This window comes from Rhinichthys klamathensis, unplaced genomic scaffold, assembly GCF_029890125.1.
Source record: "Rhinichthys klamathensis goyatoka isolate OS25496 unplaced genomic scaffold, OSU_Roscu_1.1 h1tg000046l_1, whole genome shotgun sequence".
Classification (NCBI taxonomy): domain Eukaryota; kingdom Metazoa; phylum Chordata; class Actinopteri; order Cypriniformes; family Leuciscidae; genus Rhinichthys; species Rhinichthys klamathensis.
The window spans coordinates 1,296,281-1,322,600 of NW_026606593.1; the positions used below are offsets into that span (position 1 = coordinate 1,296,281).

The 26,320-nt window shown below is 37.0% G+C and overlaps 1 protein-coding gene across 4 annotated transcripts in view; it reads left to right on the top strand.

Annotated features, from left to right (window-relative positions):
* Positions 1-26,320, top strand: part of LOC130082480 (serine/threonine-protein kinase PAK 3) — a 55,442-nt gene that overhangs the window by 11,044 nt on the left and 18,078 nt on the right. For all 4 annotated transcript variants that reach the window (XM_056247333.1, XM_056247332.1, XM_056247331.1 and 1 more), the window contains exons 2-5: positions 17,642-17,832; positions 20,383-20,483; positions 22,310-22,463; positions 23,192-23,229. In XM_056247333.1, the coding sequence (XP_056103308.1) occupies positions 17,664-17,832; positions 20,383-20,483; positions 22,310-22,463; positions 23,192-23,229 (462 nt within the window). In that variant the 5' untranslated portion in view covers positions 17,642-17,663. The remainder of the gene's footprint in view (positions 1-17,641; positions 17,833-20,382; positions 20,484-22,309; positions 22,464-23,191; positions 23,230-26,320) is intronic.

Here is a 26,320-nt window from a genome sequence, read left to right on the forward strand (position 1 = left end):
TCCAGCATATCAACAATGACCGCGCCGGTCCGCGCCGCGCAGACTATGATTGACAGCTCCCTCATGAGCGAGGGCGGGTCTGTATTGAAACGCTCCTGTCAATCAACAATCGTGGGAGGGGCGTGCAAGCTTGTGACGTCACAGGCTCGAACGGCTCGATTTGAGGCAGGGGAAAACATATAAGGAGATTAAAACAAAACCACTGGATGGATTTTTATCATTATATGATGGTTGTGTACAGACACTGCCAACACACATTTCAGTACAATCAACTTGTAAAAGTGCATGCACCATTATATGACCCCTTTAAACATGCCTGCCTAAAGCCCCGTACACACCAGGACGAATATCGGCGCGCGTTATTCGTCAGCGTTTTTCAACACGTTTTTTGTGGTCACACCCAAGCGATTTTCGCTGACAATGAGCCGAGTGAACATGCAAATTCATTCCCTGACATTAGATGGCGCTTAATGTAAAACAGATATAGTCCTATTTTGTAGTCGCTGTCGCGTTTGTCATAGTTCTTTGTTCCGAACTTCCGACACCAACGAGACCAGCAGCTCTACATTCATCTTGCCTCGCATCTTCCTCGTCTTATTTCTTCCCGGCAGTGTAGACCATAGATATCCATAATAAAGGCCATATTTGGCCAGCAGCGCGGACGAGACATCTAGCCTTTATTATGGATATCTATGGTGTAGACGCTACTTGGCGCATCTTCGCCGTTACGTATGTGTGCTCGGCAAGACCGTTTTGTGTTTGAGCGCCCCCCAAGTTGTGTTTTACTGTAACTTCAGAAGCTCCAGACACGTGAGCAAAAGCGCCAATCCCTTTGGTCGGATAGTTTTTGACGCGGTGCGTCAAACCAAAAAAACGAACCCGAGGTGTTTTTAAAAAAAATGACGCTTTTACGCGTGGCGTTTTTCGTGTCGGTGTGCACACTCACATTGGCACCCTTTATTTAGTCACGAGGCGTTAAACGTCGGCGAATATCGCGCGCGAAATTCGTCCCGGTGTGAACAGGCCTTAAATGTACACTGGCTCTCTCTTATATGAAACAATGGGTTACCCGAGACATTTTAGTGAATCGGTTTGGTTAGTTTGTTATTGCAAGCAAAATACAGTAAAATACAGCTCAGACGTCTGTGCTAACACAAATCTGAATAAGAGTTCATTATTCATAGCATTTGTAAATGGACTCTGTGGATTTATATTTTCTTACACCAGTGGATAATATTGCTCAAGCTGCAGTTTTGTTGTCTGCCTCTTTAAATGCTCAAACTATTAAGAAATCAAATTTTGCTTGATCTTTTGACAAATAAGAGGTCATTGTACTATAAAAATATCCTGTAAGTTTTAGAACTCTATTTCCCCGTTAGTCCAAAAATGGCTTTTATTGAAACCAAGCTCTCAAAAAGACTTGTTTCAGGCTACGTCTACATTAATCCAGATACATTTGTGTTTCAAAGCGCTTACTGTCCACACTAGCATTTTCCAAAAGTTTCACATCCACACTGAAACGTCGTAAAAATTAACCTTATTGTGTATGCGAAAAAACTAAAGCTTACTTGGATTATACAGACTGAACGGATATAATTAAGTTCTCAAGCTATTCTTCTAGCAGGATTATTCTATTTGATTATTTATTGTTTTATTTCTAGGTTGCACCCAGCCACCATTTTGTTCCATTTTAAAACACAACTGCCCTCATGTTTTGCCGCAGGACAGCAATTGCGAGTACGTTTTCTGTCATCTTTGCAGGACTGTGATATGAAGAGTGTACAAAGAAACTTCTCTTTAGCAACAGTGTGAAGGTGAATAGCACAATACCGGTATAAACCTGGATATCTATGAGTCAGATGACTAAATATGCGTCATCGTTTTTGAATACTCGAAAGTTGTGTCAGCATTCATTTGACTGCAGATTAGTTTTGCTATTGCTTAGTCTGTTACAGATCATTTGACATGTACTCACTTTACTTTCACTTTACAGAAAATGATGAACGACAGTGCGACAAACAATGGTACAACTCTGGCTCAAAGATCAGAAGTTTTCAAAGTAATTCCACACGTGTAGCGAGGACGTTGAACTTTTTTTTTTTATATGCAAAACTGTTACCCAGTCATAGTGGGTATTTACTTTCAAGTCTTATATGTGGCACTCCTATCATAGTGTTTCAAAGAGGGTCAAAAACAGAATAGAAAATAGCCTGTTACTTCTAAATTATAGTTTTTTTATAATGTAAAAATCTTTTTAACATTTATAAGTGGACCTCAATGGATTCTGATTGGCTGTCAATGTTTTTATTGTTAATTTGCTGAAAAAAAAGTTCTGAAAGTGGTTCCAACGGTATATTTCTCTGTGCCGTTATCATTATAGCTAGTCGTTGTGTGGACTCTACTATTCTTTTATATTTAGAATAATTTTTAGAACTATATCTTTATAATTATCGTTCTTGGTGTGAATGGGCCTTTATCCTGTCCTCACACCTCACTGAAGGGACGAAGGAAACATAACGTTCTTATTAGGAAGTTGAGAATGACGTCAAGTTCTTCGGTATAATTGAAGCCAGAGTGGAGTGTGCAGATGCAATTATGGATATTATTATATATATATTATATATAAATATATATTGCTTAAATTTGTTTTTTGCTTAAAAAATTAGATCTTCAAAATGAGTTTGGAAAGAGACCTACTATATTCTAGTCATCCTAAAAACCAAATTGAGGGTTTCTGCAGTGTGTGTTTGTATGACTTTTAACAATGTTTCCTGTGTATTTTCACAATCACCTAAGCCAAGTGTTACCAATCACTTAAAACACACGCAAGGTACTGAATAGACTTAACACTGGTGTCAGAGCCTGAGGAAATATGATCACACACACACACACACGTGCATGCAAACACAAAGAACTCCTCCCCCCTCATTTCTTTCAATGGTCAAATTGTCGCATTTTACGCGCGTGTCTGTCTGTGTGCATTTGTGAGGTGCTAGTAGGGCCCCAGTTGCTATACTGGATTAGCATAGAGGATTGAGTGCCATCTGGTAACCGCCTGCAGAGAGAAACTGAGGGAGAGACAGGCACTTACAGACTCACATTCTCTACCTGTCTGCTTCTCAGAGAGCATACTAGGGCTTTCTCTTCTATTGATTTATTCATCCTGTAGTCAATTTCTAACCCTAACTGTGTGTGTGGGGGAGAGAGAGGCACTGAGAAAGCAAATTAAGTAGGTTATATGAGTGAAGCCTCTCTCTCTGTTTCAGTGTGTGTGTGTGCTGTTTGTTGTCTTCACACAGCGTATGGAAGACACATGAGACATGTCATATCAAGCGTGCTCTTCACTCAAACAAGTACACTCTCTCACTCTTCTCTTCACTGACACAAGTACACTTTTGACACCTTTTATTAGGGGCAAATTTGTTGGTTATTATGTGTGAGAAATTGATAGCAATAATGTTCACAAAATACTTACTGAAATGATTTATGTGTATTTTTCTCTCATGTTTAGATGATCCTAGTTTTAAGCATGTAGGAATTCAAATTTATATGATGTGTTTTTATATTTTATATTGAAAGTCTGGTTCTGTAACAAAGATGAAACAAACAAAAAATGTATATGTAACCAGCATTTGAAAAGTAATAATAAAAAAAAATGAATGCATGGTAAAACGTTATTTCCTTCATATGACAAAAAGGAAATCTGTTTAATTACATTAAGCCCTTTCAGAACATCTTGCCAATTTCACAACATCATATTGCTTTTAATATTATATTTTGAAAAACTGGAACATTTGTCCTGCAAATGCTTAAATAAAACCTATAACTGACAGTCTGACACTGAAAATGTTGAGAGTTATGGGAGTGTGAAGTAATGTGAAGTATGTTGGTTAGTTTCTAGTGAGATGAGTAATTTAGCCTAGCCAGTATCCATCTGTTACTATGAGCGTGCATGTGAGTTCATATGTGTGCCAATTGTTGTTTTCATATGCATATTCATTTTTGTCCATCAGGGTGAGAGAATGTGTGCAGTATGAAACCTATTGAGGAAGGTTTTCATTAGCCTAAGGCTGATTTAGCTTTAGCAGACCCATTTACTGCCATACTGTTTGTCAGTATTACAGCCATCTCCGCAGGGAGTCACAGACACACACTGACCCTCAGCCATCAATACTTTCTGCCAAAACCCATTTGGCCAACTTTGATTTTTCTGCTAATATTTTGCCCTATATATATGTATCCTTTTTGATATATGTTTTGCATTGAAAAAAATCTACTATATTCTGCATGTTCATTTTTATTATACCGGTAGTTTGTTTTACTTAAGAAATCTGTCACATTATAACCAAAATTACAGAGGAGGGAACTTACTGGTCCCTTAAAATATATGATGAAAATTTACCAACAACAAAGTGACTACAGTTGTTTTTAATACTGTGAAACCATAATAATAAAACCATATTTACTATTAGATAAATTCTCTTAGAGGCTGTGGCTAATGCCAAGTTACCACATGTCAGATTTACCAAAGAGGAGATTTTGGTAAAGATGTGGTGAAAAAAGCAGCTTAACTCAACCTAGTAGCCAATGGTTGTACTTGACAAGCCTTATCCTAACAGCAACTCAGTATTTGTTTAATCTTAATTCTGGGTGGGTAATCTTAATTCACAGTAGCTTACATTTAGTTTTAATCACTGAAATAACTGTCTACGGACTTAAGTGTGTGTGTGTGTGAGAAGTATAAACATGAGGTTTAGTTGGGCACAGAATGTAGTATTTGTTACTTCATTGTAATTTAACTATTTCTATAGTGGGATCTCTATTTATTGACTGTTTAGTGCTATAGTGCTAACTATTATACTATTTAGTGCTATAGTGCTAACTATATAACTAATATTATTTGTCATATCATCCTGGAAAAGATTTCTAAGAATTGTTCCTTGTTTTGATAAAGATTACAATTTTGTCTTTTTTAGTCAAAGCACTTTCTAGATATGTGACCCGTGCTGGCAAAATGATTCGCAATGAGCACATTTTCACAAATGAATTATTTTCACATTCTCTATAAAAAAAAACCCCTTCAAAATAATATTTGTTGGAATAGTCAATTTTGAGAAAAATCAAGTTTTCTTGAAGGTTCCAAAACAAAATCACCTAGCAACCATATACCTTAAAATCCCTGGAAATACCACCAAATTTGGCACACACCAAGTCAAAACCAAATATCTATAGGAAAAATGTTTATTAAACTTTTTTGCCCATAATACCACAGTTGTTTGATTAACATTAATGAAACGGAGAGCCTAGCCTATATTATATTAACTATATACGTAGATGTTTTTCCCCAACAGTTAACTAAACCTTCACTTAAGACATAACAGATAATGTTTGCGTGAATACTCCCCAATACAGATATTTTAATTCTGTGTATGTGTATATCGGGATCGCTCGCTGTCTGAGAGGCGTATTTGTGCGTGTGCGTAAGATAATTTTGTTGACATCAGCATGAGTTTGAAAATCACATTTCAGTGGTTCAGACTCTGCCATCGAGAGTTGAAATGCTGCGCTTTAAAATACCAAACTTTTGCTGAGGGGAAGCGCCAGTCGTCGAGAAGCAAGCAGAAAAACTTACAAATAAAGATCCTTTTAAATGTTCAAATACTATTTGGAGGATTGGGATCGCTAGACGAGGGCTTTGTGAAGTCAGTTTTCTGTGAACCTCAAATTCGAGCTAAATTGACAATTTTTTCATTTGTTTTGCCTGTAGCTCGTATTTGGTGTTGCTCGTAATCTATGTTGCTAGTCAGTAGATCTAGACACAAGTGATTTTACATTTCAGCTTCACTAATTGAATTCACAAAGAACTTTCAAATGACTAAAAATGATTTTCTCTGTTTGGCATTTAGAGGACGTTACTAATTTGTCAGCATTGCTTTAGGTTTCACCTTACCTATAGGATTTCATTCTGGTATGGAAAGGTTTCAAGACAGAAACCTTCAAATCTAGTTTGATCTAAAATATGTTTTAACAAACTGTGTGAAGCAATGCTGTTAGTCGTAGACAAAGTGGTTATAAAATGGATTGGAATTCGCCAAGTGAGTCTTTGTGTGTTTATATCTTTTCTAAATCTGTGGCATGTCTTATGAGCAATGGATTACAAAGGATACCTTTGTTGCTCTCTTTATATTTAAAGTGAGGGGAAAGAGGAGAAGATGAATTCGTTCCCTATTCTCAAATATGAGCGAGAGGAAAAGAGAGAACCATAGGTGGTTCCTCATTTTCTCACTGACCTTCAGAGAAAGGGTAATGACTTTCGAGGCATCATAAAGGGCTGTCATCTGTCTGGTGGGATGCTGCAGGCTGTATGTTCAGTGTCATCTGGTCTATTTGTATATTAAATATACTCGGGCAGACAGTGCACAATTAAAATATAAAAATGTCCCATATTAACGTACAGACAGCCTTTTAAATAAACCCTTTTGCAAATGCAACATTTAACATGATTATGAATGATTGATCAGTAATGGATAAAACTTAAAAAGACCTTTTATAAAGACCTAATTTATCAAATAAATTCCAGTTTAATAAAAGGAAAGTAATTTGCTCTTTTTGTATGGATCAATTTAATTATCATACTGTGTATCATACTGCTGTCACAGTTCTGATTTACATAATGACACTGTTAATGCAAAATGAGAGTGATATAACATATTTAAACTCATTTACTATGAATAAAATCAGCCAATGAATCTGATCAATTTAAAGGATTCATAAAAATGCGAATGTTTCTAAAGTTGTAAAAGGGTTTGTGTGTTATAAAATGTTAACGTCTGTTCAATCGGTCACAATCTGTTTAGTTTTCAAGGACTTTTAGTTTATCGTCATTTCCTGTGTTTGACTCCTGTTTTCTTTCATTGCCATGGTTATTCATTGTATCATTGATTATCACCTAATGTAGTTCATTAGTTCACAAGTGTATTTACAGTCTCTTTAGTTCATTGTTTGGTTTTGTCTGTGCTCTAACACTGTTACATTGCCTTCACTTGTTTGGATTATTCTCTTTTGTTTTGTTTAATGAAGATATATGTGCTTCGTCTCACCTTGTCTTCCTCCTGACAGAACACCAGACCGCAGGTATCTGGATCTTGCAGCTAAGTTTATAGCCCTTGCCCATGAAGGGCTAACTATAATTTGGAATATATCAGTTAGCCCAGTGCTAGTTTTTGGACGATGAGACTTGAAATCTTTATACTGGTTTGGAGCAAATTATTATACCTGACATGAAAGAAGGAACATGGAGAGAAGCCATTCTCCGGTGTCTGGAGTCCTCATACCCCCATGTTGATGTTGTCCACCACTGATAAAGAGCCTGAGCCCACTCCAGTTAATGGAGGTGTTTATTTGTTTCGTTGTGTTGTGAAGTTATGTGTAACGGTAATGTGTCTCCCTCGTCTACTTGTGACCCGATCGACCGAAACGCATCTTAATACCAGGTGTAAACAGGTCCATAGGTGGGGATGGTGGCATCGAACTATTGATTTATAGTTGATGACCACAAGATCATGCAAGTATGTTTTTATTCGGTAGAATGCTAGTGGGTGTTCCCCAATCGTTGGGGCGTTTTCAAACCACGTCAAAACAGTTGACCAAAAGACATTAGATTAGAGCTTCTCCAACATCCCATCTATTATTGCATCTGTTGTTTGAAGTTTTTGAGATTCTCTATCTCTATCTCTCTGAGCTAGTGGCCTAAATCTGTGTGTAGTTCATATGTAGCAGCGACAGTCTTTTCTGTTGGGAGGGTTAAATATGGCCGCTGTAGTGTTTCCTTATCCCCGACTGTAGCATTAAAACTCTGACCTATTTAAAGCTGAGCACAGACCAGCAAAGAGAGAATATGAGAGAGATTCTGTGCATCTCTCATCTCTCCCTTGATGCATTAGTCTTTCCTCTCTGTAATATCCTTTTGAGGAAAATGAGCAATACGGAGACCACAGTGATCTGAAAAGAAACGCAATAAACCATAAAAAACTTCAATTATATGCACATTAGCGGTTTAAAAATCTATGAGCTGGACCTCAGAAGTGATTTTAAAATCCTGTACATAGTCAGCAAATCTACACATCAAATAGAAGACTGTTGATTCTAATATAGTCTGGTGTTAGCATATTGCTAAGCTAACAATGTTCGATAGGCATTGAATGTTGGGATACAGTATCTCACACAGTGTGTTCTGCTTGTCCATTGCACATTGTCGAAAATCTAGATGTTTGCTCAAGGTATTTGGATGATACACAAACTGCAGAAATACTACTATAGTATAGTATTGTCTATCTGATCAAAGATGAATGGTTTCCTCAGTGTCCAGTTTAATTGGAATGACTACTGCTGCAGCGACTGTCTAATGTCTCCTTCTATTTCTTCTTCTATCATATCTCTTCTGCTGCCATGTAATGTCTCATAAGCTCACCTTCCCTAGGCATGTTTTCCAAAGTAACTGACCACAGAACCCTGAAATATAACGCTGTCATATTCAGTTTTTGTTTAACTGGCTGTCATGAATAGTTTGAGAGATGCCCGTCATTGCCCAGTGGAAGAGGTTTGTCCAAGTTAAGTTTTGTTTTTTTGATAAGACTGAAAAAATGAGTGTTGTTGTTAGGAAATGTATAATCATCAACAATTGTTTCATAATTGTTCAGCTCAGCTTAGTCAGCTAAGGATGATACCATATACCTTAGTCAAGTTAGGCACCATATTGATTTCCACATGGATGAAAACGAGGCTGTGAGGGATAGATTTACAGTTTTTACGATGGCACGTATGGTTTTAAAGCTAAGAGATAGGGGTGGGCGGTATGACCAAAATTCTATTTCACGGTATGACTCATTTTATTTCAGGGTAACGATATATTTCACGATATAGATATTTATATATGTAGTTATTCTCGAAAAATCGACAAAAAGGGCTTTGTATAATAAATAAACCCAAATACTTTAGAAATGAAAAGTACTTCACATTGTTTTCTTTTTCTCTTATTTGGTAAATTATTTATTTGGTAAACTATTTAGATTGCTAAATATAAACAAAACACACTCATCAACTTTTAGATAAACTGCCCCCAACTGATTGATATTAAATACAACTCATAGGAGCAATTAAACTTTAAATAAAGTGTTTCTGAATCATTTTTCAATCTCATGTTATGCTTTACTTCATCAATCAGTTTATAATATCTGAATATTTTATATGAACTATTCTATTCATGATAAATTAGTTACTTCCTTTTAATTTTGTAGGATAGTAATACTAGTTGTTTAAATGTGTTCCCCGGTACATTTTTGCCATGTCTGCTTAGGCTACACTGCGTTTTTAAGGGGCTTGTTTTGCTCTTTTTGTGATATCTGGCAACCCGTCACCCTGCGCTTTAATCAATAGAAGTTCAGAAGTGACTAGCAGGGGAGCAGCAGTTTGAAAACCGAACAGCAGCTACTGTTAGTGTTGACTAAGTAGCCTAGTTTAAATTATACACACCTTGTAACTGCGTCATTATTTGACCATAGCCGGTGAACACCGCGCTCCCTCAGTGCGTGACTGCGTGTGCACGCGCGCGTCTTCTGCATCAGTAAAATGCGATCGGTTAATTTGAGTGTCAAGTTGTAATCACGGATCGAATCAAAGGAAGATTTTATCAGCTGGTTCGGTGGCCAATTGTTTGGATTTAGAAATATATAACTCGCGATGCATATTTAGTCATTTTGCCTCAGATAGGCTACAGGATTATACAATCACTTTAACAAGCAGGTTGTTCATTACCACGGGCGGCAAGCTGTTTGCGTGTTTAAAAACTATACATAAGAGACGGAAAGATGCAGATAACTATACATTATTTAAGGTTATTTCTATTTGTTACGATATTGATAACTGCTGTTGTCCAGCTTTCCCCGTTGCGAGCGTGCACTAATCTGTAGCCTGGGTGCTGCACTGCTCTAGTGACTGCTGCGCCTTTCCCCCGAAAATATCACGTTAACAACAACAACAACCCTTTAGAAAATGTAATTCCTTTGTGGATCCTCTTGATCTGCTTTCTCCGTGTTTCTTTTTACAATTCTCAGTGTTTCAGTCTTACGCACGTTGCACGCGAGTTAACCACGCCCACTTATTTGCATTTCGCGGTATACACGGAATAAAAAAATCTGTTACGGTTGACATTTTCTACCGCGGTAACGATATATACCGTCATACCGCCCAGCCCTACTAAGAGATCACATCATTTTCACAATTCACAACTTTCAAAACTGATTTTTGTATTTATCCTTCATCAGATGGAAAAAAGTAATTCTGAAATTGATTCCAGCGATATCGTTTCTGTGTGCCATTATCAATTTAGTTGTGGTGTGTGGACTCTGCTATTCTTTTAGTATAGCCTATATCTTTATAGTTATTGTCCTTGGTGTGAGTGGGCCGTTAGTCTCTGTTTGGTAGCACTTTATTTTACAGTCCTGTTTTGCATGTACATACTGTATGTACTTAAAGGGATACTTCACCTCTGGAAAGATGAATGTGTATTTAAAATGTGTCATTTATGTAGAAGAAATGTGAAATAATTTTTGAATTTGGAGCTTTCTAGACTGAGAAAAGCCAGAAAATGTATTTTTGGCTTATGTGGATGAAAGACAAGAACTCCCAGAATGCACTTGCTTCGCTGCCCTAGGAGGCCACGCCTACCGGTAACAGAGCGCAGTCGTTAAACAACAAGTCTAGGCTACTAGTGAGTCTCCGTGATGAGTCTGCCCGGAAATGTGTTTCGAGATCGCCCAAAATGTCCGGGATTCGGCTTTTGCGTTCTACAGTCGCCATTCATTATGTTTACTGTGGAGAGTAGGACGAGGCGAGGGCCGCGGGAGAACGCCGCGAGGCCGGTGGCGTGATTACCGATGAGCGACACCTGTGAGACGCACTGGTCTCGTATCTCTCACGGAGGAGCGGGGATTTTCTTAGCAATGTTAAAACGCACATCAACCGATCACTTGTTTAGCGTTCATGTAAACACTACATTCATATTCACCAATCGGAATGAATTCAGTTAGATTGAAACAAAAGGTGTGCATGTAAACAATGAATGGTGACTGCAGAAAGCAGAAATCGACGGCCGGACATGTTTCCGGGAAAAAGAGGATGGTAACCCCTACTACTCAGCTTTCTCCACAGAACAAGAGCCTGCTAGCTTAGCTTCCAAAAAAAGATGTCTGACACTATGTGTACATTCTGTGAGTGAGATCCCACCCTCTATGGCGGGTTGAGAACATGCGGGACAGCCCCTACTACTGGCTGTAGTCTTTAGCCTCTGGCCAAAAAATCCTGCGATGACGCAAAATGACGATTTGACAAAAAATACATAAATCTCTCGTCTCAGGGGGATATGAGGGTGGAAAGCATGGTAATTCGAAAATACTACAGGTTTTCTACTAATACAAAGCTTAATGCTAAATCCTGAAGTATCCCTTTAATATAGTAATTGCAATAGCTGGGTAATAACCCTTAACTCACCCTAAACCCAACCTTAACTCATGTAGTTACCTTATATTACCCTGTACTTTCTTAGGTAAGTACATGTACTGTAAAATAAAGTGAAACCTTCTGTTTTATGTGAGCTCCATCAGATGAGGCATGCTACACCTATGAATTTTTATTTCTGTTCCATTGCATTTAATGATTTTACTTCAAAAAAGTAACATTAATACATCATTTTTTTCTGCTTTATTTGTATTATGTGGTAAACATTTCTAAAAACAATAAGGTTCTCAAAGCCGTGCCCTGTTGTGAATAAAGTCATGGCTGAAGGGGTTGCTTGCAAACACTCTACTTTATGGCCGTATTGAATAAAATGATTTATACACAATTTATTAATGCTCTTTCTCGTGATATTATTATTATGTTTATTATTATTATTACTTTTTATTTACTTGAATTCTTCCTTATAATGTCATATATTTTATATTTGTTTGTCATTTACACCGAGTTCTTTTGTTTTTAATTTGTTTTGTTGCTTTTGCGCTATATTTTCAATTTGGCACTGTTTTACTTGAATGCAGTAATTCTAAAAATGCTTTGGCAATTTGAATGTAAAAATATTTATCATGCCATGTAAAACACTTTAAAACAGAAAACCAGGAGAGCGAGAGAGATAGTGACAGGTGGGGTTTGTCAATAAGGGATGTTTCTTTTTTTATAATTTTTATCTTTGGTTTTGTTTTGTTTGCCACTAGTGGACAATTCCTGAAGGCTGAGTTAAATCAGCATAGTTTGAGATGGCATAATGCAATTTACACTTAACACTTAAATACAATATTTTGTCTTGTAAAATGACAGATGATGATGACAGCAGGAAAGAAGAGTTGTTAAAAACCCAGAAACTGTTTAATGCACGTTTGGGTTTATATTTGTGTGTGCTGGGTGTGATTTATGGCTCTCACGGGGAATTCTCATTCTGTGTGTGAGACCTCCGGTTTGGCCAGAAAAACGACAGTTAAAGAGAGTCAGCACCACACCTTACACAGCAGAGGAAAATACACACAAACTGACTCCATGCATGAATGAACTCATTGCCGTTTAGGAGTTTCTCATGCTCTATACTCTGTCATTTGTTAAATTCAAATCAGTCGAACAATCAATGCACTGTAATGAATCAATAACTATCAAAGGTCAGTAGGTACGAATGGATAGGATCTATCTGTGTATTGCTTTGAGCCCTTACTGCTTTTTTTCAACAAAATAAAAGGCAGTGATGTGGCCTGATGGACGATGCATGTGCACTTATGAATTTCTTTTTGACATTATTGTGGAATTTAAATCTAGTTTGTCATTTTATGATCCAGCCTTCCTAAATATTACAAAATTGAACATTTCTCTCAGGTGAATGGACCACAGATTGAAAATGTAAAATGACTTTCATTACAGACATGTCAATATGTCACTTGACTTGGTGAGCAATCTACATAGTAATTCAACACATTTTGCTATCAAGTTTCATTCTTCATTCATTTTATGCTTCTGTTTTCTGCTTTATGGAGCAGCATAATGACTTCTTACATGTTGTATTTTGTTTATGCTTGTGGTCAATTTTTTGTATATCAAGTTAACACCATGTGTGCTACTGGCTGTAAAGCAGCTGCTATGAGTTCAAAACATCACTACCCTTATAGAACAAATACAAGTATGTTGACGGTACCTTGCTTCAGTGTTATCAAATGAAATGCATGGTGGTTTGATGCACCTTGGTGAAGAGCACTACCCTTAATCTTGAAGAGCTATCAACTAGGGATCTTTCAGTCTGAAAAGATGTTAACATGGCTTTAGGGGCTTTCGCACCAGAGGAACCTTTTCATTGTTCCTAGAACTACTGGCGAAAGTTACTGGATGTCGGCGTGTTCGCACCGCAGGAACTAGGAACGATTTTATTTCTAGGAACTCCTTTTGGAGGAACTAATTTATCTCCTACTTCAGAGTAGTATCTAATGGTGCGTTCACGTGCTATGGAAAATATGGTATTTACCAGTGTGTTGCGTTCAAGTGCTTTTGTTGTCGTAATGTGGTAAAAAGATGGAGATCCAGACCTGTTATTTAGCTAAAACTATTTTAGATTGCTTAAGTCATCTGCTACAGCAAGAAGATGATTTATCAAACCTCAAACGGTAAATAATATGCTGTATATTTTCTAGATCATGAATAGTATATATTTTTACCATTCACGACTCTCGCGTTGCTCTCCGCCATTTTGAAAAGGTCAAAGGTTATCTCATCTCGGCAACTCGTGCATCAAAATATTCTACGAGCTGCCCAGTGGAAAATACCACATGAGGGGGGTGTTCATGTGTATTTTCCACGTCGGCTTTTGGTATTTACCATAATTACCATAGCACGTGAACGCACCATAAACAGCACTATAGGAACTATCCATGACGTTAGTGTACGCGGATTGGCCGAACGCACGCGAAACACCAGCACCCCCATTTTTAAAAAGGAGGTAGATGATGGACCTTTACGCTGAAGAGAAAATCCAACGCAGCCAAACATGATTATTCTGCTCAGCTAGCAACAACCTCATGGCATACGCTAATACATTTGCATACTGTCTTTCTATGTATAGGCTAACAGTTCTATCTAATAATGTATTAGACAGGACTGTTAGACAGATCGTAAACTAATGAACACGGAGAATGCGAGCACTGTGTTTTAAGGCTCTGCCGTTCTCAGCGCCGTCAAAATAAAGGTCCGCCGCGCCGTCAAAATAAAAGTCACAACAACAAGCGTGGCTTACGTCACTTCAGAGTTCCTACTGGCGGTGCGAATGCAATCAGGAAAATGTTCCTAGGGGAACCATCCTGGTGGCTACTAGTTCCTAGAACTATCTGGTGCGAAAGTCCCTATTGGCAGCATGAAATGGGAAGAACCGCAATCACCCTTTAATGCCCGGGACACATTGTATGATTTTGGGCTGTCCCAGACAAAAGATGACCAATTGTGGCAAACTCTTTCTTTTGTTTGATTTTGCAGTTGGCTGTGGCAGATACACAGAACAGTTGTGATCTTTGACTAATGCTTGCTTCGGCTTGTCTCACTATGTGAGCTGCCATCAATTTAGCTTTATGATGAAAGAAATTGTTTGTGAAATCTCAATTTTTTTCCAAATACTGATATTGTGGCACAAGGTTGTAGGCTTTGCCCAGGGTTTGTACATATTGGTATGTGGAATGGGGAAATTGGAACAACAAACCAACAAAGTTTGTTACTAGAATGCAAACTGTACATACACTGCACTGACAGGCTTTACTGATGTATGCTTTCATAATGGCAAAAATCTATGACATCCACAGGGTCACAGGCTAATTACAATTGATTACTTTGAAAAGATGAAACCGCATTTGTGTTTGTTTGTGTGGGTGTGTGAGTGTTTTCCTTCCAGTGAATGTTGGGAATGTTATGACTGTTCAGTGTTTGATTAACATTAGCTAATTCTTAATTTAATCACTTTCAAGGGGAAAAAAGCCTGTCACTTTGGTGGTACCTGTCCTTTTTTTTTACCTAAATGTTACCTTTTTAAAAGGGTTCCACCCAAGTGACATCTTTTGTATCTCTTTCTCTGGGAGTGTTGGAGTAGAGATGCACAAAGAGATTTTCAAAGGTTCTTCTTCAGTTATTTTCTTTTTCTATAGTATGTTCTGCTTGACTAATGCAGAGACAACTAGAAATAAGCCATTAGTGTCTTTATTTACTGAAGAGTATAAATACTGGCTCTTTCAAAATTGCTCTAAACCAAAAGAATGGATTTGGGGCAGCATCTTCTGGCCCTGTCCCAAATGCCGTCCGAGTGTGTCCCTCATCTGATTTCACTCTTTGGTGACCTAATGCTACATAGGCTGTCAGGTAGTAGTCTGCTTTGGAGCCCTGTGGTATTATAGTGCATTAAAAAATGCATTGAGTGTGCGCAGCAGTCACAAAAGTGGCACTCGAGCACCCTTCTAAATCCAAATATTAAAGGGGTCATGAATTGAGAAATAAAATTATCCCTGATTTTTTTTGACAAATAATATCACTCTCAGATACATCACCAATTTGTTTCTGTTCATAGTGTAGCAAAAAAGGAGATATAAATAATTAATTACGAATCATCATGATTAATTGTAAATATTTGTATCAGCTTTAAAATGTATAGCAAAATGTACATCGCCCAGAAAATATTCAGTGTATATCTAAGCAATGTCATTTCCCTGGCCAGGAAAAATAAATGTCTTACTGTTTACAGTACTATTCAGAGCATGTAGCAAGATTGGATAATTTAAGGGACATTAATATTGTAAGCAGTGAACACTCAACAACCTTGACTGAATGTACACCAAAGTTTTTTTAGTTTAAAATTGTTAACTATTCTACAGAAGCACAATAACTAATCTAAATATAAACACATGCAATATCGCACACATACACAAGTAAACCGAAAAGTGAATAAATGAAACTTAGAAAAAATGCATGGAATGAAGCTATGGAATTATGGAAATGCAAGAGTCAGTCAATCGATACCTCAGTAAAAAGTCAGTAGCTTATCTTAAAAACCTTTGTTCAGCAAAGGTTTAAGTGTAGTATTGCCTTTAGCTGTTAAATCAACATCCAGATACAGTGTATGAAAGTTAAGGATTTTTCCCGGAGTTGGAGATTCTCGAGTGAGGGAGGTAGTAGTGAAATTTGCCTTTGATTCTTCCAAAGGTGAGGAGAAGAAAGGCAAACATTGGAAATGTTATTCAGACTTGATATTTTCTGGTAGTCTCACTCTGTGTTGGAAGGCTCTTTTACAGAGGTCACACCACTTGAAGGTGGACCAGACAATCCTAAAGTGCCAATTTGTGTAGGAATATATATATATATATATATATTTATTTAAAATCCTGAAATAAAGCTTATTTGCATAATCGGAGTGGGCTGGCAAACTGAGTATAATTTAAGTTATGAGGAGGACATGATATAAATCAACAATAAAAAAATATAAGAGAGGATTATTGTGATGAGACATGCTATATATTGGGTTTCATTAATTAATGGTTTGATTATAAAGCATGCATACAACATTATACATTACAAAATGCAGTATACAAACATATGTATTAAATTATTATTTTATATTATACGTATATATCTATAATTTAATACATATGCTACATATGATATATCTGATATTAATATATACAATAACTGTTAAAGATCCCTTGTGGTGAAAATCAAGTTTTTAATGTTGTTTATATCTGTCTATGTGGTGTTTTTAATATGCTTTAAGAAAAAAACATGTGCAAATTCAGGAGTAAACGCCATCGCTGAGTATTTTCTCCTTAAAACTGCAGTGAACCAAAGACAGTCTCAAAAACACTGTTTGAAATCGCCAAATCAAATATGTTGTAACCAATATGGTCAACGTTCATGCATTAACTATGCTCTGAAGCAGGGGAGCCTCAAGAGAAGCCAGGTCATCCCGGTATATTTTTTTTTCTGTAGATTTGAAAAATCGGGTACATTTAGCAATATAGCGTTTTAATTATCTATGTGATATATATTACGACGTTATGATGAACTATATGCCTTTCTCCATTGATGTTCTGAGTTGTTCAAAGCTTTTCTAAAGATACTGATTTTAGAAGGCAACTGTCTGACTCTGAGATGGCGAACAAGAACATGTTTTTTGTAACATTAGCAACACATTATTAGCTATTTGATAACCCAGTCAAGCAAAAGGCTAATCAAATGAATTGCCGTTATATGTCCGATGTTGTAGAGATTACCATTCTGATACATCGACTTGTAGATGACCCTGTATGAGTGAGTGGAGGTGGGGCTAATTTGCATATGGATCTGTGTATACTAAATGAAGCAAGGGTGTAGAGTTACATTCAAGCTATTTTAAGGCATGAAGATTTTTTTTTCACAAGAAAAACATTTAAATATGTAATTTTAATGATCAAAGATGAGTTTTAAGGGATACAATTATTGACTAGAGGGGTACTGTAATGCTTAGAACCTTGTGAAGTGTCTACCAATTTTTCAATGATCATGTATCTGAAAAATGGACTTTACAAAACCTTTCTTTCCGTCTTTGCAGGCCATAGGGAGTGCAACTAAAGATGTCCGATAGTGTCGATATTGAAGAGAAACCACCTGCCCCCCCCTTGAGAATGAACAGTAGTTCCCGTGACCCTTCCTCAGTACACAGTTCCAAACCACTTCCAATGGCTCCAGAAGAGAAGAACAAGAAAGCCCGTCTCAGGTCCATCTTTCCCGGGGGAGACAAAAGTAAGTGCACCCAGTTGTCCCACACAGAATTAGTTTTCACTTTTTTTTTTTTTGTGCTTTTTGTGGTGGAAAATATGCGGAATGTATTTAAATATGGAAAAATGCTTAAAGGTGCAAAACGCAGGTTTCTCAGAACTACGCCCCCTCTGGCGACAAGCGAAACTGCAACCAGAGTTGTGCACGCTCATAGACCACACGCACACGCACGCATGCACGAGCTGTTCATAACTAAAAGAGCATCTGCTGTACAGATCTTTGGTGTACAGTACAGCCAAAATGTCTTCAGAGGTAATAAAGTTATAAATCTGCAAGTCATTTCAAATATATGGAAGGAAAGACATTTGAGTAAATTACTCTTATGTGTGAGGGGAAAACGGGGGTAGTAGAAAACTTTGTTTATATGTTTACTGTATCCACCTATGATTGTATTGTTATGAAAACATGTTCATGAACAATATAATTGATTACTTCGCAATAGTTCAAAATAATAATCATACCGTACACGGTTGGTCAACAACGTTCACTCAAATGTCTCAAGGTAATAAACAATCAAATGTCACCATGACGTTTTCATAAAAGCCAAAACAGGCTAAGTCGCCGAAGACTTGCGGGGTTCAGCCTGTTGTATTGATCTGAGAATATTCCAATAACAATACATCCTTTTTCTGTTAGAATTTACTCAAAATTTGTGTCTAATTATCGGTCATATTTTTCAGCATGTTATCCCACTCAAGAATCTTGAACTGTTTTGCTATTCACTAAACTACATGTAGCGCTGATTTATTTAGTAGATATTTTGACAGGGACAATACACACTGACAAACATTAATGTGAAATGTGTCAATACTTGTATTGACACATTAACATGTATTTTATCACAATACCAAAATATTTTACGTTTTCCTCGTTTTGATAGAATACAAGCTCTGACCAATTTGATGTTACTGTGGAGAGAAGCACTGAGGATAGCAGTGACAGCAGTGAAAGGATTTACTATTTACTATTTTTTACCGAAAAAGACAATATAGCCAATGCAACAGCGTTCTTCCTTGTTGGTCCGAACACAATTCCTAGTTTATGAAACTGTTCACTGACAATGGTATAAAATCAATTCTGATTGTATATGTATCTAACTTACGCTAAAGCATTACACATTTTACGCATCGTCATTTGTTTTCATACATAGATTGGCCGTATCAAACATTAGAGACTGGGCTATATCTTACCGTTTTATCAAGAAAAAAGCCAACTGAGGATCCCGTTTAAGACCAAGAGCAGACCGGAGATCTCTCCATTTCCCGAGGTTGACTCTCGTCTTACTCCGACGCCTGTCTGACTCCAATTTGGCCCTTTTGGTGGCACTAGACAAAATTTTTCTTTTTTTTACTTTACGTGGAGTTTGCGTTGGGGTTTGGAATGGACTACAAGCCGGTCTCTTTGAATCCATCTTCTACTTTTGATGCACGAGTTGTCCGCTGATGCGGAGAATGGCGGCGCCGGCGAATACACAAACTTGCTAGACAGCCTGGTGAGCGTGAACGCGCATGACGTCACGCCCAGTCTCAAATTCGAGCCCGAATCCCTCTTATATATTTTACTGTACAGGATTATAGAGGCAATATCAGTAAGCAGAGAAGGGCTCATTCAGCCCATCAGGCAGTTCTTTAAGCATGTATAGGAAGAAAAACAGGTATTTTTAACATGAAAAGTTGCGCAATGCACCTTTAAAGCATAATTAAATTAGCCAAAATATTTAATAAAAACATATAAGGGACAGGTAAAACTTTGCAAATGACCGACCATTATGTTCTGCAATAATCTACAGTTTCTTGCAGTGTACTGTGGGCGCAGATTCTTTGCTGACCTAATAATTTAAAATTGTCTTATTTTTGTCCCCCGCCCTTGAGCCTAAATCTGAACTTAAATGGTTGTAATTCATGAACGCTTTGGACACTCCTTTCACTCAGAATTGTATTGCAGATGTACACTTCAATGAAAGTGTAAAAAGTTATAGAAGTTTCAGTTTACTGTAATTCAAATGTACTGAACTAAAAAAATGTTTTTTCTACAAAATATATATTTTACAAAATAACTTGGATCAAAGCAACATGTTTAACCAAGTTGCCTTCCAAATCGGAAGTTAAGATCATACAAACGTTAGCCCGCTAAAAGGTTTTAAACCACCGTTTTCATGGTAACACAATGTCCAATTTCAAAAAAAATTCTGTGTGTTTAACTTTCGAATGATACCTCATTTATCTTAATTACGAAAATATGTGATATGAAAAAAAGGGTAATAATAAAAGTGCGTCAAACGTCCCACTGCCAGGACACTGACAGTTAACAGGCTAACTAGCTTAACCAGCAAGACTTCCTTGGCTAGTCAGCTTCACCAGCTCCTCCAAACCAGCAATTACCAGTATAATCCACACTGGTTTAAGCAAACCAGCAGAGACCCTGAATGGCTATACTGTACCATTCAAACCGAATGGTACTGTTTTAATGAGCTGATCCGTAAGGTTTAAAAGTGTTTGTTTTTCTATTCAACAGCCAATAAGAAGAAAGAGAAAGAGCGTCCAGAGATATCCCTGCCCTCTGATTTCGAGCACACTATCCATGTAGGCTTTGACGCAGTAACGGGGGAGTTCACTGTGAGTTCACCCAGTCTCTGGGGTTTTAGGTTTTTCATTTGAGAGTCATTGTTTTCTGTGATGAATGGTTCATGCGAATGGTGTCCTTTAATGACATTTGGCATGTGTGTACAGTATGAATATGGCATGTGTGTTTGTTTGTTTTAAATAATAGCATTAGTTATGAAAATCAGAAACTATAATGGAGGATTTTTAGAAAAATGCCATAACGCCAATATTGTTTAGTGACAGAATGTGCTGAAATAAATTTGACCCCTCTATATATTTGTCTAACGTCACACACTTTTTAACCTTTGATTGAACATCATTAAAAATACAACGGGCAAATGCTATATGTAAAATATTTAAATATAGGTCAAATCTAATTCAAATAAATAAAAAAAGGGGGGGAAAGCTTTTCAAAACTATTAAAACGCATTGCACTTGAATGAAAGAATGTGTCCTGTCTGTGTGAATGGCCCATAAAGATGTAATCAACTTCATGTCTGTCACCAGTGCCATAGATTTTAAAGTATTGTTGCAAATTCATGTATTTATCATACATGCAACTATTGTAATCACACAGTATAGAGTGATAGCCATTTCTGCAACTTTAGTTCAATTGGTTCACAAATGTTTTTTTTAGATCAGGGGTATTCATTTAAAGTTCCAGGTCCGGTCTCTAAATTTCCTTCCCAGTGGAGGTCCAGACAATACTTTTTTGGAATAGTTATCAATTTCCACTTGGGCAGAAAATAGTTGGTGAATCAAAGATTAGTATATTGGGCCCTCAGATCCAAAGCAGTGATGTCTGAGAATAATAGTAATAATAAAAATCATCAGTTCAGCCCAATTGGATATGAATATTAAAAGGTAAGATCAGATATTTCATCAGGCTATTATTATGTTTAGAGAGAAATACTGTATGGGGGTTCAGGGTTTCCTCTTGAATTCTGGACCATTTCAGTATTTTGCTTAAAATAAGTTTCTACTAAAAACAAACAAACTATGTAAATAATTATCAAAATGCCCTCATCATGAGTAGAAAACAAAATTAACCAGTAATTTCAAAGTTTAAGTTATCATCTCCAAATGATTTCCCCAGTTATAATGTTGCTTAATGAAATTCTCTTAACATGCTGATTAATAATGCTAAATGTAGATGAAAAAAACGTCTTGTCAAAAAACGTGAATGGTTGGAGTCATGTGACATAAATAATTGTATTTGCGGCATTTTCATTTTCTTTAGTGTTATTTGTGAAAGTATTGATCTATTTTGCTGTTCACTGTGTTTTCGCTACTGTTGTTAATGTGGCGATTTAGCGTCTTTCGCAGGAGAGAGAACCAATGCGCACAGAAATGGTGCTACTGTTGTCATGTCTCGCGGTCCAGTTGGAGCCAAACCAGGGTCCGGACTCCGGAACCGGACCACGATACGCTATTTGAGAACCCCTGGTTTAGAAATTGCTAATAATGTCACAAAGTCTGGTTCAGGGTTCTTACTTTTTCATTTGTGTTCGGCACGTGCAAAAGATGTATGATTTACCAACACATTCTCATCCTTTGGCGTCATTTAGGTGACGCCATATGACATTTCGTCGAAATCTTACGCACATGGCATCCTTTTGCGTCAATATAACACGCACTGTTATGGGTAGGTTTAGGTCTGGGGTAGGGTTACGGTTATGACGCCTTAGGATCTGCGTCTCATATTGACGCTAAAGGATGCCATGTGCGTAAGATTTCGACGAAATGTCAAAAGCGTCACATGTATGACGCCTTGGGATGAGAACGGGCTGGATTTACTTATGTCCATTTTTTTCTATTTCCAATGCACACATAAACAGGGTATTCCAGAGCAATGGGCTCGGTTATTGCAAACGTCTAATATTACTAAGCTGGAACAGAAGAAAAACCCTCAGGCTGTTATAGATGTTCTCAAGTTCTACGACTCCAAAGAGACTGTCAACAACCAGAAATACATGAGCTTCACGTCAGGAGGTGAGGCACACACACCCACTCAAATACACATGCAAATATGGTGGCCCTGTAGTGAAGCTTGACAACCCCTCTGGCTACCCCTGTTGCACAAAGCTTTCTGATCGCAATAACAACTGACTTAAGTATATACATAAAGGCTATACATGGTCATGGTTAGATATTCTCATTTTCTGTAGATTTTAAGTAGGCTGGCTTTTCTTCTTCTTCTTTTGCCAACCCCAAATGAAATCCATGGGCCTTACCTTGAAAAATGTATTGTAACGATGAAATGGTGCCTGTTTTGTTATGTATAGTATGTCTCTATAACTTAATTTGCATGTAATTAGCAGGATTAAGAATTATTTTTTAGGACACATTTTTTTTATAGATATTATATGAAATTCGGTACTTCAAATCATAGTGATCAATTAAAAATCTATTAATTCTTCTTGGTACAACAAACACCATTAAATGGAAATAAAATGATGTGGTGCAGTAACCCTAAAACTTCTTGGAGGTAACCAAGTATGAATATTTGAATTATATGAATACCAAACTTACTATATTAGTATAAATAGCACAAATGGCTCCGTTTCTTAAGAGTGGCTGGACAATACCAAACCAAGTACCTTTAGAATTAGTATTACACTGACTGCAATTGGGATTTGATACATACTACATTTATATAATTATATTTTAAATTAGGTTGCTTGAGTAAAACTCTGACTAATGGATTTTTTTGCTTCCAGATAAATCTGCTCATGGTTACATTGCAGCCAATACACTGGTGAGTGTTTTTGGGGTCTTTTTCTTATTTTGTTTCCCAGTTTGACATTTTATTTCAATTTACCAATTCATCTTCATGAATTAAAGGATTCATGATTCAAGCATCCAGTAATGCCATGTCTGCCCCTCACAAACATAACCGTTAATAACATGGACTAGCTGAATTGCACATTGTCTTTGTAGTTATGTAACCATTATGTATTTTTTGAGCCATTCCTTTGTAACAGATGAAGGTCCAGATTTACTAACAACTTCCTCTAGCGCAAACCCTCTTTTGGTGTTAAAAAACTACTGGCAGGATAAGGATTTACTAAAGACACGCAGTGACTGTAAAGTTAGCGCTGAAAAGGTGTGGACACGGTTATTTTTGCGGCTGGCCTTATTACATATGCATTTGTAGGAGTTTCCCTTTCAGACGCAAAATTTATGGGAGGAGAGTTTTTAAATGAATCATGCAAGGTGATTTATTAAGGTTTGCGCTCGTCAATTTACTGGTGTTTGCACCATTTTTGAACACCCAAAAAAGCATGTCTTAAACCAGATGCTATATTTGCGCTGCTCTTGGTAGTTTGCGTTGGTCATTGTGGAAATGATCCGGCTGCGTCTGTGTTCTTTAATTTGTGCGTTGTCAGTAGATCACGCTCAGAACATTTCGCTCCCATCAGGGCTTTTATAGGATTGCGCTCACGATAATTTGCCCTGTTTAGTAAATCTGGCCCTAAATGTAATCATGACTCAAAGATTCTGTAAAATAAAATTTGCTCTTATATTGTGATGATAAAGATCTTTTGCATCTAGTTAGCTTCGATTCAATATCTTCCCCATCAACTGCATATATTTCTAACATTGATGTTATTGATGGTGTCCTCCATCATTGCCAGATTACTGTGACAAAACTGTTGTGTTGACCTAGATTCAAAGGTGATTTTAAACCACAGAATTAAGCAAACGCATATCTTCAAAATGCTTATTCCTCTGATTTGATTTGCCACCCACTGAAAAAAAGTATTAAGTTAGCACTAAACATGTATATATTATACATGTCTCATAGCGTGTTAAGGTGCTAAAGCTGTGTTTGGTGGGCTATAAGGTATAAACATCTTGACCAAGAGGTTCTAATAGACTCTACCAGTTATTAAGTATACTACTAGTGAACCATGTAGACCAGCTAGACACCTTGCAAGGCCAGCTTAAACTGGTTAAAGCGGATTTTTCCGGCAGAGTGTTACAGTAGTAATGGTCAAGACTAATATAGTATCTTTCATAATGATACTGTAAGTAATATTGTGTTAACAGTAGATGGCATACTGCTTAAATGGAGGTTTCACATTTTATTTTTTTAAAACAATTACATTTTCCGTTGACCTCAGCACCTGAATCAGATTCCATGTCGTATCTGTGTAAATCTGGACATGTTAATTTTCCGTCTTGTGAAATTTCCAAAATGAACTTGGACTGTGTGAAATTCAGGTTATCGTCAATCACATAATGACTGATGCAGAAAGCAGTGGAAAGATTCAGCTTCACAAGTGCTTCATTTTTAAACTTTCCTGCGGTGAGGTGATGCTTTAATTTGGCCCTGTGTGTTTGTGTGTTCGCATTATCTTTTATAGATTTACGCACAAAACAGCTTTTACCGCTTGGTAATATAAATCCAATTCAACATATTTAAGGCTTAAAATTGAGTTGAATTTGGTTGAGAAGAACAGTTTTGTGCAACTCTGCTTATTAGAAAAAATGTGCCTCTACATACATTTTTAGAAAAAAAAGAAAAAAGTAACAAATGAACACTAGGGGCAGTAAAACAAAAAACTTATTTCTTTTAAACAAATTCTGATTACACAGGGGCAATTTATTATTAATGAAGATTAAGGGTACGTATAAACAACAACAATGTACTAAAAACGGAAAAAAAACGATTTTGTTTTTCACGTACAGACGACAACATTGTCAAAACGATCCCCGCTCACACAGATCTGTGAAAATGATTAAAAACGCTATATATTGCTGCCAGGCCAGTAGTTGGCGATTTGAACAAATTCGCTTTTTTTGCTGTTTACTGGGAGACGATAATGGTATCGGTTTCAAAACGTGCACTCTGAAACCCGTTTTCAATTTTTATTTTACACCGCTGTCCTGTAAATTAACGGCCAAAACGCATAAAGGGTTTTCTGTTTTTAGTTGAAAATGGTGTCGTGCAAACGACCCCTGATTTTCGCATGGTTCCTTGTACAATAATATTGTATCACCTCAAAACACCTTTACCATAGTGCATTATTTGTTAACTAATTGGTTGCGGGTGCAAGGAAAAGCTCTTCAGAAAAATAGCTCAAAAGTGCGTAAAAACAAGGTAAAATGGCATTGTTGCTTCAGCTCATCTTTATCTCATCATTTGTTGGGTTTAATGTAGGTGGTACATTTTTTTTTAGAGCATTAATCTTTTAGCATCACTTACCGTATATAAACCAACATATTAAAAGTTGGTGCAATTAAACAAGATTTTTAGCGTCACTCATTGGATATTTGACTTTAAAACTGCCATGAAACGTGCAAGAAGCAACATAATTACATTTTTTCAAAGATGTTGCCACAGGCACACATTTTTCCTGAGCGTGGGTTGATTTTACTACATGAATAACTTTCTTAAAGAGCATTAAATAGGCTTAAGGGCATAGTTTCCACACGTTATTTAGCACGTTAAGTCCAGCAGACAATACCACTCCATTATTCATTAAATATTTTTAAAACATACATTTATGTAAGTATTTAAAGGAATTCAAAACAAAGAAACTTAACAGGAATATAATTATTTATTTATTTATTTAGATAATGTGTCTTCACAGTTATCGGGGAAATCTTAAGCCTGGCTCACACTACAGGAGTTTTAGGCCGATTTATGCCCGATTTTCCCCTCCCGAGAATCGGAGAAAAAATCTTGTCGAGGACCTCGATCGGTTCCGATGTTCGGCACAGATTATCTGGTAATGTGAGGCATTCACAGATCGAATCTTGCACCTCCCGATCTGCTCTTACACAAATCGGGCTCGCCCCGATCATATCAAACATGTTTGATATTTATCGGGATGAGCAAG